This window comes from Zootoca vivipara, chromosome 1 (genome assembly GCF_965207765.1).
Source record: "Zootoca vivipara chromosome 1, rZooViv2.hap1.1, whole genome shotgun sequence".
Lineage (NCBI taxonomy): Eukaryota > Metazoa > Chordata > Lepidosauria > Squamata > Lacertidae > Zootoca > Zootoca vivipara.
This window is the reverse complement of record NC_142582.1, coordinates 69784339-69802969: the sequence shown is the minus strand read 5'-3', so window position 1 is coordinate 69802969 and position 18631 is coordinate 69784339. Positions and strand designations below refer to the sequence as shown.

Sequence of the window (18631 nt, the reverse complement as noted above, 5' to 3'; positions counted from 1 at the left end):
CTCTACATCTTTGCCCTGAAGCCCCCCAAACAGGACTTTCCTTCCTAAAAACGCTCAACTTTAACCCGAACCCTCCAAAACATGGATGGCTTTCCTTCCTAAAAAAAGCTCAACAGCTCAACAACCTCAACCTGAACCCCCCAAAAGGGGTAGATCACTGCCAGTTTTTAACTCTGTGAGTCTCTTGGAAGTTGGCCACCCCTGTCCTAAATAAATGCTAAAATAAAAATAAAATAAATGCTTTAAATAAAAACGAAGGATCAGGGTAGGGAACTGCCACATCTCCAGAAACTGCAGACAGAAATGGCTGCTTAATGTTGCTTCTTGGCAAAGCTGGTGCTGGGAGAAATTCTTGAGATGTATGCATGTCCAAAATCAGAAAAAGTAAATAATAATACTACTGCTAAAAACTAGTCTCTATTAGTGATTTTTCTTTAATAGGAAGAAGCATGTATGGTGATTATGATGATGATTTAGAGGGAGATGTTTTAAAAGCCTTGATAAAGGTTATGGGGGAGTAGCTAAGAAGGAAATCCCTGCCCAATATTCATCCAGTTGATATTCCTAGCATTGTATCCCCCCCCCCCCAATACTGGGCCCAGCCATTCCCTATTTATTTCAGAAGACTATTCCAGAAAAAAACAATGTGCAAACTGCAGTGCTGTGAAGATCCTAGTGCAAACACTATTGATTTCAGCAGAGTTTGCTCCATCACAACAATTCTAAAAACCAATCTGTGCAGCTGAAAATCCCGAACCTGCTACATCATTCGAAAACCTCTGTATTTAGTTCAATTGGTACTCTTCCATCCATCAAAGTGAAGAGACATGTTTGTTCACGGGAAGCAACAACTGAACGCTAATGGCTTGAGACATTAGAATTAAAGTGGCCGAAACACTTCAAAGAAAAGAGCAATCTTATCATAGCTGCCAGGTGATGGATGAGATGACATCAGAAGTCTCTTCATCTGTAGCAAGTATGGTGACCTATCCATCTTGCGAGTCTTGCTGCCCAGTACTGGTCACATTTTCTCCTTGGAGGCCTCTAATGAAGACACAAACAGAATTTGAACTAAGGCTATACTAGCATTCTTGACAGGGACAAAATCCAAGTTCTGTGAAGTTTTCTTCAAAAACCTTAAAGTATGTATTTCTCAAAAAGAGAAAAGATACTTGTTTGTTACAGAGAAGCACGTGGTCAGAATTTGATTACAGTACCTTCCTTGTTCTTTTTACCATTAAATAAAAATAAAAATAAGGGTGTAATCCAAGCTGAAGAACCATAAGAAATAATATAAGTATCACTCCAAATGATGGAAATGGAGGCATGTTGACAAGATGACACTTGTCACAAGTTGACAGAAAGCTCCATCATAGTAGTAGATGTCAAACCTGTGAGATTCTAGTTACAGGTAGGTAGCCGTGTTGGTCTGAGTCGAAGCAAAAAACTTTCTTTAGCACCTCAGCCCAGGACTAATTGCAGCCATCAGCAGCCATTAACACCCATCTACAGGTTTACCACTCCCATCAGCCCATCTCCCATTCCCACCCACCCCCACCACCCTCTGTATATATATAGGGTCTGACACTTCTGTTTCTAGTGTATCTGAAGAAGTGTGCATGCACACGAAAGCTCATACCAAAATATAAACTTAGTTGGTCTTTAAGGTGCTACTGAAGGAATTTTTTTTATTTTGCTGTGAGATTCTGTTGGTGTAGCAGGGGCAGTGTGTGGCGAGGGCAGGTGTCAATACTGGATATACCATAGTGAAAGCCTCTTTCTTTTCTCAACTTGCCCACCAAAATGGTGTGACCCTGTGCCATCCCTGAGGCTGGCAACGTTTATTTGGGATGGAAGAAGAAAAGGCCACTCCCATCTACTGCCCCAAACACAATGAAAAGGCAAGTCAATGGATGTATTGATTGATCAGCCAGTGGATCTATGAGAGAGAGAATGTAAACGTATAGTAAGATTTATCTGTTCAATTCCCAATACAATGTTAAAAATGGACACAAAGAGTTTAATTATTAACTAAAGCTAGAAGAACTTTGAAAACTCTTAACTGCCCAGTGAGACTGCAGAACAGAAGTATGTCTAGTGTAGGGTTTGTCCATACATTAGACTGCTAACATTATCATAAATTCTTCTTTTCTTAAAACTGATTTTTAAATATTTTTTAAATATTTCAATGATGATGATGATGATGATACACCACTTATATGCCAAAATCACTTCTACTATATTTTAGGACTAAATGTCTCTTTTTCAGTGATGGTGAACTTTATTAACGATGGCCTCAAATTCTACTATGAATCTCAAGCTGGCCTACTGAAAAATGTTGCATGAATGCTGAATGTTTTGTTATTCCATGGACTGAATCATCATCTAAATGTGAATGGCTTATTGTAAGTTTCTTTAGTGCAGCAGTTAGTTGAATAATATACTCAATAAATATTTTAAGTCATCTATATATATATGGGTTAAACCACAGAGCCTAGGGCTTGTCGATCAGAAAGTCGGTGGATCGAATCCCCATGACGGGGTGAGCTCCCGTTGCTCAGTCCCAGCTCCTGCCCAACCTAGCAGTTTGAAAGCACGTCAAAGTGCAATTAGATAAATAGGTACCGCTCCGGCGGGAAGCTAAACGGCGTTTCCATGTGCTGCTCTGGTTCGCCAGAAGCAGCTTTGTCATGCTGGCCACATGACCTGGAAGCTGTACGCCGGCTCCCTTGGCCAATAAGGCGAGATGAGCGCCGCAACCCCCAAGTCAGTCACGACTGGACCTAATGGTCAGGGGTCCCTTTACATATATATATAAACACACACACACACACTGACTCTCAAACTTCAGGATTGTTGAAATATATACAACAACAAAAATAATCAGTCTGTGTCATGCCACTCAAGTTGGCTCTCATATACCCAAGATTTTGAAGCAATCTGAACTAAAGTCACTTCTAGGGCCCTTCCAGGATTAGGGGCCCTGAAGCTTAAACTTCATTAGTTCCATTGTAGATCTGCCCCAATTCCATGCAGAGTGCAGACCATTAGTGAAATGTTTGATAGAATGAAAGAATGGACACTCGCAAACATCCCTCAGCAAGGTGGCATTGAACATAGGACTATGGAGAACACTCTATTAGTAGAAGTATTTCTGCTTGCCCAATGAACCAGTCTCGTCTCCCCTCCCCTCCCGTCTTGTGCTGCTCTGGGTGTTTCCCTGACCCTCCAGATCAGATTTGGGCAGGGTGCAGCAGGGCACAGGATGGGGGAAGGAATCACTTTGCCAGCTTTCACAGATGCAGTAATTTAGTTGAATATGGCCCTAAGGTAGGTGCAATAAAAAGCTGCACGCCACATATGAGCATATCACTGAAATTTCACTCTCCCCTTTAATAACTTTTGAGAAATTGTCAGCCCAGCACTGGTTCAGATCTTATAATATGTATTGTATTCATGGGAGATTTTGTAATAAAGTAGAGATTTAGCTACGAGATTTCTTTTTATTTTCTCGTGTTTTTCTAGGAATAAAGGATGCTGGATTAGAAAAGCCTTTGGTGTGATCTGTGGGGACTCTTCTCAGGCTTTGTGGAGAGCAACAGCGTTGCTGCTTTGTTCCAGGTGTCTTTCAAACCTGGAAACATATGGCAGTTCCTGTGACTCCAACTTCAATAGGAGAGGTGCTGAGGAGGCGACAGAGCTCCACTCCGCTGTGCTCTCTTTTAGTTCACTGCTGCCAATAATTTCTACCAAGAAATGGGAAATTGGCCCAGCATCTTAGGTCAATGATGGGCCCTCTGCAAGGCTCTAGGCCTCAGTGGATGCCCTACCATGCCAGCTCTTGATGTCTGCCCTACCTGTCTCCAACACCATATGGCAGAACACTTGCCACATGTCGAGAGATGGCTGCAAAGGGGTAGGAAGACATCTGATGGCATGGCTATACTCCTTCCTTGAACCCTTTTGGGCTTGGTGGTTCTTGTGAGGCTGGCACAATCCTGCGTTGGCTTCAGATAACAGCACATTTTGCCTGACAGATAAGGCAGATGCCAGTTGTCACTGTTATGTTTGGCAAGAACAGGATTCTACAGCAGCACAAACCCCGTGGGATCAGGCACTGCTTATGCACATGTTAATAATATGGAGAAATAGTTGCAATAGTTTTGTGCCTAGCGAGGATAGTTCATCTACTGGATGGTTGGACTGTCAATCATGGAAGACCTTTGGATGTTGTTACTGAAACAACCTTATTGATTCCATATGCAACATATCCTCTACTTAAGGGAATCCTTGGCAAGACCTCAAGAATTTGGGTGTGCTGCTTATCACTGTGAATGTACTTTGGCAGAAACTTGCACAATACTTGGCTACAACATTTACAAGCTAATGCTATAAATATCATACAGGCTTGAGCATTAAAATCTAACTTATGTTACTTTTGAAAATGTTGCCAGTCTGAATGCTTTTGTTAAATCCCAGCTAAAATTGTGGTGGGAATATATGTCTTTAGAAATCACCTGCAGTTTAAACCAACATTTTGCCGCAATTAAAATAAGCCATCCCTTTGTCTCCATTGCAAGTGACTTAAAGCACCCATAAAAGAATTCCTGGAATGAAATAAAAGCCACTTCATTAAATGCATGTGGTTGTTTTGCTGTTGAAAAGGATATCGTATACAAAACAACAGCATTATCAAGCAGTTTGCCTTATCAATCTTTTATTGCTAGGTTTCAGGTACAGTAAGGGATTCTGCTACCTGTCACTGATCCTAAAAGCACTTTGTGGGAAGTGCTGTGTCAACTTTGGTTTGACTCTTCTCCTGGAAATGTTGTATGGCTTACAGCGCAACTCTCTCACACTATACTCTCACTCCATTTGGCATGCAAGCAGATGTCGTCTCAAGCAGCAATTATTTAGTTGAGCCATTTCCCTCTTTTTCATTTGCAGAAGAGCTGCTCCCTCTGCTGAATTTTCTGTGGACAGAACACGTCATCTGATGTCTTTCCTTACCATGCTAGGCCCCAGTCCTGACTGGAATGTAGGGCTTTCGGCTGAAGATCTCTGCACCAAAGACTGTGGATGGGTCCAGAGAGTCATTCAAGATCTGATACCATGGGATGCTGGCACTGACAGTGGTGTTACCTATGAGGTATCATAAATATTGATGTTACTCACTTAGAACATGCACTGTTTAATAGAATATAAACATGCAGGGGCTTGTGAGAGATGTCTGCTCTAAAGGACATGGTACAAATATCTAAGATAAATAAATGTAATGTGCACATTTGCTGTTTCTGGTCAAGTGTTGCAGCACCAGTTAGAAACATGGAAAGGTGGAGTGGCAGCTTCTTCTTTTTTCTAAAGAAAGGGGGCCTCTAGAAAAGATTAAGGCACGTTGTTAGTCAATATGTGTTGCCTTGTCAACCACCTGTCAAAAGTGCTGGATATCCTTGTGGGAGTCTAATCAAGAAAGTATCTTGCTGTGGGCAACACCGATGAGCCTTGATACTAGAATTTCACCTCCAACATTTCTCAGATGAAAATAGGGAGTCCCATTCCATAATAAAAAATTTACAATTTATACCCCACACATCTTACTGGGTTGCCCGTGCCACTTTGGGCAGCTTCCAACATATATAAAAATGTAATTAAACATTTAAAAGCTTCCCTATACAGCATTGCCTTCAGATGGCTCGGGGGTCGAATAACTCCATATCCTCCAACATTTCTCCAATGAAAATAGGGACATCCTAAGGAAAAGTGGGACATTCCGGGATCAAATTGGAAACTGGGATGGCTTCTCTAAATCAGGGTTAACCCTAGAAAGTAGGAACACCTGGAGGGTCTGATACTGTGGTTTCTGTTCAGGAGTAGCATCCAAGAAATAGCAAGGGAAGGAAAAATTATTTATTATCACTTGTGTAATTTCTGGAGGGCTCCCTTCTGTTTGTTTTGCATATCCTACTGAAGGCCTTGCCCACTGTGGTTTGAACATCCACACCACTTGGCTGCTGATTAATAACATCTACTCTTACTATTTCTGTTTTCCACATGCAGAAATAAGTTTTGCATGGAAATTAATTGTTTCTAATATGGATTCCTAGACCAGAAATTCAAATAGTTGTATAACTCATGGTATTGTTCCTGTGAAGTTCTGCCATTTCTGAAATGTTTGTTTATTACACTTTAGTCTGTCCTTCCTCCACGCAGCTCAGGGTGACCTCTGTGGTCTTCCTGTTAACATCATAGCAGCCCTGAGAAGTAGGGTCAGTCCAGCTCAGATAGATCAATCCAAGGCTGTTTTGTTCCTATGCATTAATTTTGGCAGTCATGGTTTCCCCACAGAATCCCCTTTCCCAGTGATTGCTTGCATCAGCTTCCATGGGTTCTCCATCTCTCAAGGGCCTATCAGGAACCCGAAGGCACTTTGTGTCCTCACACACCAGGCTTTTTCCGGATTGACCTAACCACCACTTGTACACTGCCGCTAGGAAACAGTAATGATAGTACACAGCTGCTGGTTGCATCCCCTCCAGTGCTGGCTGTGAATGTGCCAGAGTATTTGAGTGTGGGAAAATTTAAATGCAGGACTTTAGCATAACATAAGGCAAAGAGTATCCCCTGAGTAGTGCAGGTATAATAGCTTCTGTGTAAGTAAAGAATCAATACATTGTAATTAAACATTGGGCAAGCTCTTGTGGAGAGTGGGAGAAAGTTGGATCTCAAATCAAAACCCCTTTATGTAATTTTATGTGAAGAGTTTCTTATTCATTTGATCAGCCTTGAGAGAATAAACACTCTATGTCCTTATCGCTAGAGGAAAAGAGTCCTCCTTAATCTGCTTCTTTAGGGGGGAAATGGACAATATGCTTGGTCCATTGGATGCTTGGATGCTTCCTGGCATGTTTATTAAATATCATTTTTCTTATCCAAAATGGGTACATGCTGACTCTCTGCTGTGCATACAGAAGAGTGGAAGCAGGGCATCTCATTCTTTACAATGTAGGGGGAATCTTCCATGTATAAAAATGCCACAAAAATTGTCAAAACAAAATAAAAAAAATCCTTCCAGTAGCACCTTAGAGACCAACTAAGTTTGTCATAGGCATGAGCTTTCGTGTGCATGCACACTTCTTCAGTGTGCATGCACACGAAAGCTCATACCTATGACAAACTTAGTTGGTCTCTAAGGTGCTACTGGAAGGATTTTTTTATTCTGTTTTGACTGCATCGGACCAACACGGCTACCTACCTGTAACAAAAAATGTCGTACATATATATTAATCCTCAAAAAAATATTCTGTTTCCTATAACTTTTACAGCTATAAAAATTAGAAACCAATGGTCTTTTTATAATTTTAACACAAAGAATATGTTCAAAGAGCAGTAAGGGATTCTAATATTCCATTGATGGAAGCAAGCGATTTTGAATGCAGTCTGTTGAGTATGCACTGAGAATAATTTGTTCCAATTTATATACATCCTTGGTGAGATAACTAGTGCCATGTGCTGTTTTCTACCCAAGGCATCTCCAGAACGGTGTAGACTTTATTTCCATGACTCACCACAGGAACTCTGCTATCTTACTGTTCTGTCATTGTATTGCTCTGTGTGGTCTTATCAAACTTCCTGCCTACTATCATTTTGTGCTGTTTAGTGGAATTATTGTTTTTCAAGCATGGTATTGCCTTCCCACTGAATGTTGTTGTTCAAGATTCCCTCCCCCCCCCCTTCCCTGCATGTTTTTCTCATTTTATGGTTTACTGTCCTGCCTCCTTTCCGAGTCCATTTCCTACCACAGGTCAACAACTCCCAGTTTACTACCCCCTGAATTACAATAGGCATTGTTTACTTTCTTTCATGGTCATTAATGAAGATGTCAGCAGAAAACAGAACCAGCACACGTGTGAACTAGATTAACAGTTTGTCCTTACCCTTTAAAACAAGCTCTTGGGTCGAAAATAATGAGAACGAACCAATCTGGAAATTCTTCAAAAAACAAAGAAATACAGTCGTACCTTGGTTCTCGAACGGAATCCGTTCCAGAAGTCTGTTCGACTTCCGAAAACATTCAAAAACCAAGGTGTGGCTTCCGATTGGCTGCAGGAGCTTCCTGCAGTCAATCGGAAGCCGTGGAAGCAGCGTCGGACGTTCAGCTTCCCAAAAGCGTTTGCAAACTGGAACACTCACTTCCGGGTCGCGGCATTTGGGAGCCAAAACATTCGAGTCACAAGGCGTTAGAGAACCAAGGTACGACTGTAGATGCATTTCCCTATCTTAACATATCCTACTGTATCATATACTAAACAATTACATTGATGCTGAAAGCCTATTGCTCTCTAACTATAATTGACTTGTTTGTATTGACTTTTGACACTGAAACAAAGTTATCATTACACAAATCCTTGAGTTGGGTTTGCTGGCTGAGTCCTATGGATTGGTTGTGCTTGCAGCAGGGGACCGCATCCAGAGAGATACATCTGTATTTGTTATAATTCTACTTAACCAATCTCTGTTAGTTCTGATTGATGAGCATTTGCCAGGGTGGGGTGGCAGAAGTGTCAATCAGATTGAATTTGCCTTAAAGAGGTATGTGTGTCGGGGGAAGGGGGGAAGCAACCCTATTTTGTTTTATTTTTAATAAAGTAGAATGCTTCCAGTAATCAATTTGGGCTTCATATAGGATATAAATTTAAGAAATAAGAAGTTGATACAGAACCCATTCTATTTTTAACAGACCATGGTGGCTGAAGGCTGTTTTTCTGCTTCAGACTTTTAAACACCCCACATTCACTTGCAATCGTGTGAGACTCTCCTTATTAGGAATCGAATAATCTGACCATTTCTATCTGTTTTTAATTTTTCCGATCTTAAATTTGTGCAACAATTTCCTAAGAAGAAACCTATGAAAATTCTTCAACATTTTTGTGTGATTTTCCCCTATTTAACACATTTTTCTATGCAGTTTTCACTAATGAGCACATTTTTGCAAGTGATTTCTCCCAATATAGTGCATTTGTGTGTGTTACTTTCACTATTCATTTTTATGCACTTTTGCCCCTAATATATGCATTCCTGTGACATTGTTTGGTAGAAGAACGGCACCACAAAATTCAGAAAAGGGTGGATTTTGAAGGAGGGCTGTGTTTCCATTCTCATATTGTTATGGAAATTCAGGGTGCTCTGCCCCACCCAACCCCATCCCACAACCCTAATATGGAAAGTGGGAATTAAATGGGAACTGAATCAAATTTCTTCCCCTTCCCTACTTCAAATGCAGACTTCAAGTCTGGCATCACTTTCCGGAATGCCCATGTATGTGGCCACATGACACAATGGGCATTCTAGGAAGTGCTATCAGGATGGAAGCCTTTGCAAAAAGAGTTCTGCACCAAGTATAAGCAATGGTCTTTGAGGTATTAACTAATAAGTTAAGAGCAATCACCCTGCCCCACAAAATTTCACAAAAATTATCCCATTCTCCATGAAAGAGGCCAGGGTTAGGATACCTCTTCTGTAAGGAGCAAAGGGTTTCATGAGAATAATTGTGCAGTTCAGCACAGTTTTAGTCTAGAGCTGGTTATTGCCTATATAGTGCTAAAATACAGTACTGATACTCTTCCGTTGTTCTTTTTGATTCCACCATGTAAATCAGTCCACTTGCTTATCGTTCCAGTTTCTTAAAATAAAATCCAGCTGCATATTGCTTGTCTTCCAACAATTCTGTGCAATGGGGTGGTTTTTTAAAAACAACAACAACAACAACTGACTGCTGAACTAATAAAAACAGTAAAAATTATCTGTCATAGAAATAAAAAGCCCGGTGCAGGTTCCTAGTGGATGAGTCTGAGCTGATCGTGGCAGCAAAGCCTTTAGCCAGATATTTCTCATAGTTTCCTAGACAAAGCAAAGGGTCCTTTTTCTTAATGTGCTTCTCCTGCCACCTGCCTGTATGCTACGGTCATGCTGCAAAAGAGGCTTTTAAGTAAGCTTGCAATGCCAAACGTCTGGTGTTATAAAATGAGCAGAAGCTAACTGATGAAAGCCAATTTATAGTATATATTCAGGTGGGTCTTCCCCCCCCCCATTGTGCTTCAAAGTTGTGGTTGTTGTTTTGTTTTTTTAATGGCTATGGTTTTAAAGCAGGGGTGGGAAATTATGGCCCACAGGCCTTATGAGGCACACACATACAGCCATTAACATACATACTCCACAACAGTTGGAGTTGTGTTAATTTAGGATGGTGTATTTAAAACTTTTAGCACATCCATACGAAGTTTTCATTGCTGACTTTTCCAGGAGCCACAAAGGAAGGGCAAAAGTCTCAAGAGGGATAGGTGGGAGAACTGAAATTGGGATGGCAAATGAAAGCTCTTGCCATTCTGTTTGAACTTTGCCTTTTATGTCAAACTGGAAGGTAGAACAAGCAAGCAAGATTTTATTTTTATTTTTTAAGTACAGTGCAAGAACTTGCTTTAGTCTGCAGATCAGTCAACCTGAAGTCATTGTGTAAATTGGAAATGATTTATGAGTACTGGCAGACAGAGTTCATGGACACTCGCTAGGAGTCAACACAACGTTTTATGCGATATTCAATTTTTATATTAAATATTTACCTTCCTGAATATGTATGAGAGCAGTTAATGAGAAATGTGCAAGTGTAGACAAAGTTAGGGTTTGAATAGACTGCCCTGTTTATTTTCTGGCTATATTGATTTTTATTTTTAGTAAGGTGCTAGGGTCGCACAACCTTTCATGCAGTTGATGTCTTGAAATAGTTGAGTGCAGCAATATTTGTTAGGGAATACGGACATCTAATATGTATTTATGCTCAAATTTTGAAGTGTGTTTTGATTTTTACAGAAATGTGGAAAAGGAAGATGGGGTGGGTTTGTAGAAGTCAACCATGTTTTCTAATTGAATTTGTAGGTTCTATAAGACAATTCTTATTACAATTCTGGTGGTTTTTCCTGTTTTAATTTTTTTGTTCTTGTATTGCTGCTGTCAAATTAGTTCATATTGTAATTTGATTTGATTCCATATTTTTAGAGAGTATTTGCTGTGAGTTACTCTTACTTTAGGGCTGAAAACACAAAATATATAAATAAATGTGCTCCCAGTTTGTCTTCATTTTAGCTTTAGGCTGTTGTTTTTAATTTACTAATTGTCTTTTTTACAGTCTTCAAGAGACAATGTACAAGAAAATCTGCCAGGAAACCCAGGTTTTTAAGAAACAGCAGGTGCATTTTTTAAAAAAAGAAACCTAAAACCATAAAAAATAGACAGCCCTGGCAAATATATACTCATGATAAAGAGTTCAGAATCTGAGGTCAGTTGTAATGGAAGTAGTGTAGAACTGAAAACTTTTCAGAGTACTTCTTGATTCTAGTGCTATGATATTTTGTGCTGAGTGTCCACTATTCACTGTGACATTTTTATGACGAGTTTCTTCTATATCTATATCTTTCTGCTGCAGTCACCCAACAAACCAACAGTACCTCAAGAGAAGATAAGGCCTCTCACCAGCCTCGACCACCCCCAGAGTCCCTTTTATGACCCAGAAGGAGGATCCATTAAGTCAGTAGCCAGAGTTGTTATTGAGAGGATTGCACGGAAGGTACCAGAATGGCATTCCTAACAGCAATACAAATTGAATGGGTGGGTGGGTGGGGGGTAAATCTAATAATAAAGCTGGAACATAGAACTACAGTGGTACCTCAGGTTAAGTACTTAATTGGTGCCGGAAGATTAATCCATTCCAGACGATGAAAAACACTCCCTAAAACAGCAATTTAACACGAATTTTACTGTCTAATGAGACCATTGATCCATAAAATGAAGGCAATAATCAATGTACAGTGGTACCTCAGGTTAAGTACTTAATTGGTTCTGGAAGTCCATACTTAACCTGAAGCGAACTTTCCCATTGAAAGTAATGGAAAGTGGATTAATCCGTTCCACACGGTCCGCGGAGTACTTAACTTGAAAGTACTCAACCTGAAGCACACTTAACCCGAGGTATGGCTGTAATTTGTTCATTACTAGATTTTTCAGCTGACGCATAAGATGCATCAAAGAGAAGCTATTAATTGATCTTTCTGTCTATGTTGGGTCAGTGGAGACATGAGGGTCCCAATCTCTAAATCATGGTCAAGTGACTGAGAGGGAGCCACGAGTTCATCCAGTGCCTCTCCAGAGTGCCCAGCTGAGCAAATTCACTACCTTTCACTTTAATCACAGTTAAGGGATGCATTGGCCCCAATCAGTTTGCTTGAGAGGATGACCACTTCTTGCCAATACATAAGAGTACTAATGGAAGCCCTCCTAGAGGCTCGTTTTTCAAGGACCCACCAAAGGTTAGCAGCACTGGGTATAAGAAAACCAGAGAATTGGATTACTCTTTATTATCTATGCAGATGATTTCAGGGTGCGCATAACTGCTTACGACTGTGATCTGTAGTCAACTAACTCATTGAGCTAGCAGAAGCCAGCACAGGGATTCCTGCAAACACAAAATGACACCCCCTGCACCCTCTCCAAATCTGCCCCAGAGCGTTTGGAGAACCCTCATAACAGCATAGGGAGAGGAGAGGGGAGATCATTCCATCAGGCAAACAGAAAGGCAAGTACAATCCCATAATTCCCCACATGCACTCCCAAGAACATCTACCATTATGACTAATGAGATCATCACGTTGGACATTTTCCCACCTTGCCAGCATTTTAAACCACACTTGCTTTTTACAAAATTCTCGTTTGCATCTTAGCTTGCCATTTCTGACTCCTATTTGAAAACTTCTCCAGAGAGAAGTTTCAGCAGCTCTCATTCTTCAGAAGAGAGGCCTAGGTACCCTAGAGGCTTTAGCTTCCTGGGCTATTTCACAAGACTTAAATTTTAAAAAGGACCTCATGACTTCACTAGGCCTTCACTAGGTTACTCCAGGAAAACAGATCTTGTTTGTGCATATTCAGGCAGCTGGTTTTCCATTCCAGCGCCTGCAACTGCATGGTTTCCTCTGCCAATTTAAACACTTGAAAATGTTTCTTTGCAGGGAGAGCAGTGCAATATTGTCCCCGATAACGTTGATGACATTGTTGCAGATCTTGCCGCAGAAGCTCCGGAAGATGAAGGTACTTTTTAATTACGTTCTACTTGCACAAGTTTGTGTTTTGCTTCATCCTCCAGTGCTGCTACTCTATATTTCACGCCTACTGCATTATTATTAGGACAGTATTAAAAACAGGAAGGGGGAAAAACAATTTGCTTACCCATTTGTGGTTGGAGCCAGCATCATTACTTAATAAACACCCACAGTGATGGTGTCAGCAGGCAGAATTTTTTGGAATTGAAAGCAGCACTATACTAATTTAGAAGAAGCCTAATCCCACTGACTTTATTATCCTGCGCTGGGTTGGTCTTTGTCAGGCTCTACTATTTTCCTCATCTAACTGCTCTTCTTTATTAATGATTGTGTTTGTCTATGAGGACAGGCTGCCCTTGTAAGCCTATAATATGTGTAGAATTCAAATGAGAGCAGGAATGATTCAGCCATATGCACTAGTATCTTAAATCGAGTATCGTAGAGATTATGGAGTTTGTTTTCAAAAGTAAAAAAAAAGGGTGTTATCTCTTAAATTCAAAAGTTAATTGCCTCATTGTCATTTGTGCCTTTTTTCTACTTTTGTCTAGCATGCAGGCAATTTCTGCGGGTTCTTGTCCTTTGAAAACTCATTAGAATTGCACATTTACAAGCCTATATTTCAGAATTGCTTGTAGAGCAGGTTGCCTCTTTTATAAAAATAAATAGATAAATATCTGAAGGACTTTGGCCATCGTCTGGCTGTGTGACTTCTCAGTACTGCCCTTTTTATCTGGTCCAGAAGCTTCAACTAGTGCAAACTGCACTGACCAGACTGCTTAGAGGAGCAGGTTGCTGGCAACCTGTTACTCCAGTGCTGAGAGAATTGCACTCGTTGCCAATTTGATACTAGGCCAGGTAGGATGCGGGTGGCGCTGTGCTCTAAACCAGGCACGTCCAACAGGTAGATCATGATCTACCGGTAGATCACTGGACACCTGTGGTAGATCACTGGCTCCCCCCAAAGAAGCTCAACAAGTCTGACTCCCCTAAAAGAAGCTCAACACTTTTGCCCTGCACCCCTCAAAAATGGGCGTTCCTCCTTCCTAAAAAAGTTCAACAATTTGAACTTGAACTACCCCAAAAAGGGGGTTGATCATTGCCAGTTTTTAACTCTATGAGTAGATCACAGTCTCTTGGGAGTTTGCCATCCCTGCTCTAAACCACCCAGCCTCTTGGGCTTGCTGATTAGAAGGTCGGCATTTTGAATCCCCATGGTGGGGTGAGCTCCTGTTGCTCTGTCCCAGCTCCTGCCAACCTAGCAGTTCGAAAGCATGCGAGTGCAAGTAGATAAATAGGTACCACTGCGGCGGGAAGGTGAACAGCGTTTCCATGCACTCTGACTTCCATCAAGGTGTTCCGTTGCACCAGAAGCGGTTTAGTCATGCTGGCCCCATGACCTGGAAAGCTGTCTTCGGACAAACGCTAGCTCCCTTGGCCTGAAAGCGAGATGAGTGCCATAACCCCATAGTTGCCTTTGACTGGACTTAACAGTCCAGGAGTTCTTTACCTTTACTAGGCGAGGTTCCAGGTTTTAGTGTTAATCCACGAAGCCCTAAACAACTTGAACCCAAAACGTTTTAAGGACCATCTGACCCCTACCTTGATCACTGAGATCTTCTGCTGGGGCACTTCTGGTGGTTCCTCACACACTACTGAAGTTCAGTTGGCCTTTCCTATGGGATTGAGCTTGTAGTGTGACAGCCCCTGTGCTGCAAAACTCCTTGCCATATAGAAGGTCCAGCAGGAATCATCTCAACCGTTTTTCAGACAGCATCTGGAAACTGTCTTGTAAAGACTAGCCTTGGGAATCTGATTTTCTTTTTCAATCAACTGATGTTCCTAATGATATTTTCACTGGTGCTTTTACTGAATTTATTATACAGTAGTACCTCGGGTTACAGATGCTTCAGGTTACAGACTCCACTAACCTAGAAATAGTAACTTGAGTTAAGAACTTTGCTTCAGGATGAGAACAGAAATTGTCCAGCGGCAGCAGGAGGCCCCATTAGCTAAAGTGGTACCTCAGGTTAAGAACAGTTTCAGGTTAAGAACGGACCTCCAGAACGAATTAAGTTCTGAACCTGAGGTACCACTGTAATCTTGCATACTGCCTTGTTATACTTTTGTGAAAGTGTGGATTATAAACACTTCAATCAATCAATAAATGAAATGAAATTCTGGCCCTCCCATCTTCTTTAGCACCATGCTTCAACTGCTGGCTTGTCCTCTACTGTTTGGAATATGGAGCAGCATAACAGGAAATAGCTGCTGAAAGGCAGACTAAACAGGAAGGTTTTTCATTCAATTCTACTGGAAGATGTTCCGGCTCATCCATTACTGTGGAATAGCCACTTAATATGCCTCTGTAGGCAGCCTTTTAGATGTCTTCAAAGCTGTGAACTGACACGCAGAACAAGTGAGCAACATGCCACACCAGGCAACTCAAAAACTGGTAGAAAAGAGCATGGCTGTCCTTCCATATGGAAAGATGCTTTGTAGTGATGCACCTCATGTTCTTCCTGCAGAAAGTACCAGTTTCAATCCCTGGCATACCCAGTGAAATAATATCATACTAGGAGGCATGTAGAAGAGTTTTGTTTTTGTTTTTAAGACCCCTTGACCTAGTTGAGTGGGATAGTTTGATTGGCTGGCAATGTGGTGCTGAAAACGTGTGTGTGTTTGCATGCAAAATAATTTGAGCGGCTAGTCCAAGATGCTCTGTGAGCACCTGTGTATATAGCTGAGAATGCCAGATAGCCTATGGCGAGAAGTGTTCGTAAATGAGCGAGATGTGAGAAGATGAAGAAAACAGAAGGCACAATAGATAAATGGGGGTATCTGTGAAATTCACCCCCTAGGCTTGTTTGTCCTTTGGAAAGTCATTTGTGATGGTGGTGGCTGTCTTAATATCCTGCGGCAGTGAGTTCCATAGGGTAATTATTATGCACCATGTGAATAACTGTTCCTTTTTGTTTTGTTTTTTTTTTAGACGACACTCCAGAAACCTGCATCTATTCCAACTGGTCCCCATGGTCAGCCTGTAGCTCTTCCACGTGTGAAAAGGGCAAGCGGATGAGGCAGAGGATGCTCAAAGCTCAACTTGACCTCAGTGTGCCTTGCCCAGAAACGCAGGACTTTCAGCCATGCATGGGCCCAGGCTGCAGTGATGAAGGTAGGAAAGAGAAGAGGGGGGGGGTTGAGATAAAGGAATACTTCTCTTCCCACCCACCCCACATCCAGGTGAGACTTAGAAAATAAATGGCTATTGTATTCTATATTTTAGATGGCTCCACGTGTATGATGTCCGAGTGGATAACGTGGTCCCCCTGCAGCGTCTCTTGTGGCATGGGAATGCGGTCGAGAGAAAGATATGTGAAGCAGTTCCCCGACGATGGCTCTATATGCAAAGTACCCACAGAAGAGACAGAGAAGTGCATTGTGAATGAGGAGTGCTGTAAGTATTTGATTTAGCCTACCTCGCTGAATCAGCATAAGAGCTGCCTGTGATCCCTCTATTGAACGAGTGCCAGCAGACTGATCTTCTTTCTGCCTATTATTATCAATAGCTCCTAGTACCTGTCTGGTGACGGAATGGGGGGAATGGGACGAATGCAGTGCCAGCTGTGGGATGGGAATGAAGAAACGGCACCGGATGATCAAGATGACGCCAGCAGATGGATCCATGTGCAAGGCAGAAACCACAGAAGCCGAGAAATGCATGATGCCAGAATGCCGTAAGTCTCCGAGATTCACCCAATCCCTGTGTGGGAAAGTGGCATGTCTCCCCCTCCCCCCACCTTGAGATGTGGCTCAATCACAGCTTCTTATACTCAGAAAGAAGCAAATTTGCAGGTGGAAGAAATAATGCACCCTCATTGGGCAGGCAACTGAGCTGATGCTTCTCGTGTAGCCATGTTGCATAGGGCATGTGGCCTAAAGTTAGGGAGGGATGAACTGGCCTGTTTTGGGTACATGCCCCTTTCACATATTTTTACCCATAATTATATTCCATTTTCACATTGATCTTCAACATTAAAAAATCATCTCAAACTACATATTAAAAATTATGAAAACAGTTCTCTTAAAACGTATGTATTTAAATCATGGCACAAACCCTGCCTTCAAATTATGTATTAAATGCATACTATGTCACAATATTCAGAGAGGTTCAAACTCAGCAGATGGCTAACATCTGCCCTACATGTTAGTTCAGATCCTTTTGCATAAGGATTTGCAAAGACTTCAGCATCCCAAGCTCCCTTGGCATTGGGGATGTGCTTTCTCTTTTCTCTAAGGTCTAAACTACTTTAAATAGCTATTGCAACAGCCTACAAAATTCCTTTTGTCTTTTGATGATTAATCCCATTTGTTTGGCAGCTTTAAAGCTTCAAATGCAAAACCTGCCATTATTGACTTCTCTCTTTTCTTGGCTGCACAAAAGAGCACTTGTTTCGGTTGGAAAGTTATGTGATTCCTTTCAGCAAAGCCACCTTTAATAGCATTAGCAGGAAGGTTGCATATGATTTTAGAATGCACTTAAGTAAAATATACTACTTTAACTCAGATTTGAAGTCAAGTCTGTAACATGGCATATGCTGGATGTTCTTAATCTAGGCATTCTTTTTCTATATCACTGTCTTCAGATAATTTCCTTGGTCAGGAAGATCATGGGCTGTGGTTTGATTGCTTCAGCTGGAGCCAGCAACCCCAGGGTGTTTGACCCATAGTGCCACCTGTTGAACCTGAAATGGTGTAACCAACTCCACTACCCCATTCTGCTGCATTTTTATACCTGCCCTCTAATCCTAGACTAGGGCTGGGCAGGCAGAAGGGTCAAAGACCTTTATAATGAAGAAGTCAGGCCCAGGGCAACAGGGCTGAAATATGGAGGGATCCAGAGAAATGAGGGCAAGGGGAACTTGCCAGAAGGATGAGACTGATATGCAAAAATAACCCCCAGAATCCCCCGAAACAGATAAGGAATAGGCTGAACAGATGAGGAGGTTCATATGAGCAGGATCTGCAGGGGTAAGGTGCTAATTTGAAATAGCCTTCCAGATCTTTATTTTGGAAAACTATTTGCCTCTGATTTCTTCCCCAGCCAAAATTATTCACTTTGCAGAATAAATTTCCATCTCAGTTATGTTCATCTGACACCGGTATGAAAAAAAAACCATCAGCTATACATATATAGGACTACTCCTGCCTGTTTTATAGGTCTTGGCTATATAGGACCATAAATCAGTTCACTGTAGTTCACAAGATACAAAATCACATTTCTCCATATATGGACCATTTCATACAACATTGGCCTGAAGACTCAAGTCGAAAGGAGAGCTCCACTCAGAATAAGCATGCATTAAACATATGCTGCAGAATATAGGCTTCAGATTCTTAAGTATGTACAGGCACATGCTAATATGTAATGTACAAAATGGCTCCGAGGATAACATTAATTAGTACCTCTCAAGCCTCTCCTGTCACTGTGA

At 41.4% G+C, this 18631-nt stretch overlaps 1 protein-coding gene across 1 annotated transcript in view; it reads left to right on the top strand.

Moving 5' to 3' along the window:
* Window positions 1-18631, top strand: part of SPON1 (spondin 1) — a 274024-nt gene that overhangs the window by 246530 nt on the left and 8863 nt on the right. Inside the window, exons 8-13 of the mRNA XM_035118396.3 lie at window positions 4948-5149; window positions 11477-11617; window positions 13053-13131; window positions 16132-16314; window positions 16426-16596; window positions 16709-16876. Coding sequence (XP_034974287.1) covers window positions 4948-5149; window positions 11477-11617; window positions 13053-13131; window positions 16132-16314; window positions 16426-16596; window positions 16709-16876 — 944 coding nt within the window. The remainder of the gene's footprint in view (window positions 1-4947; window positions 5150-11476; window positions 11618-13052; window positions 13132-16131; window positions 16315-16425; window positions 16597-16708; window positions 16877-18631) is intronic.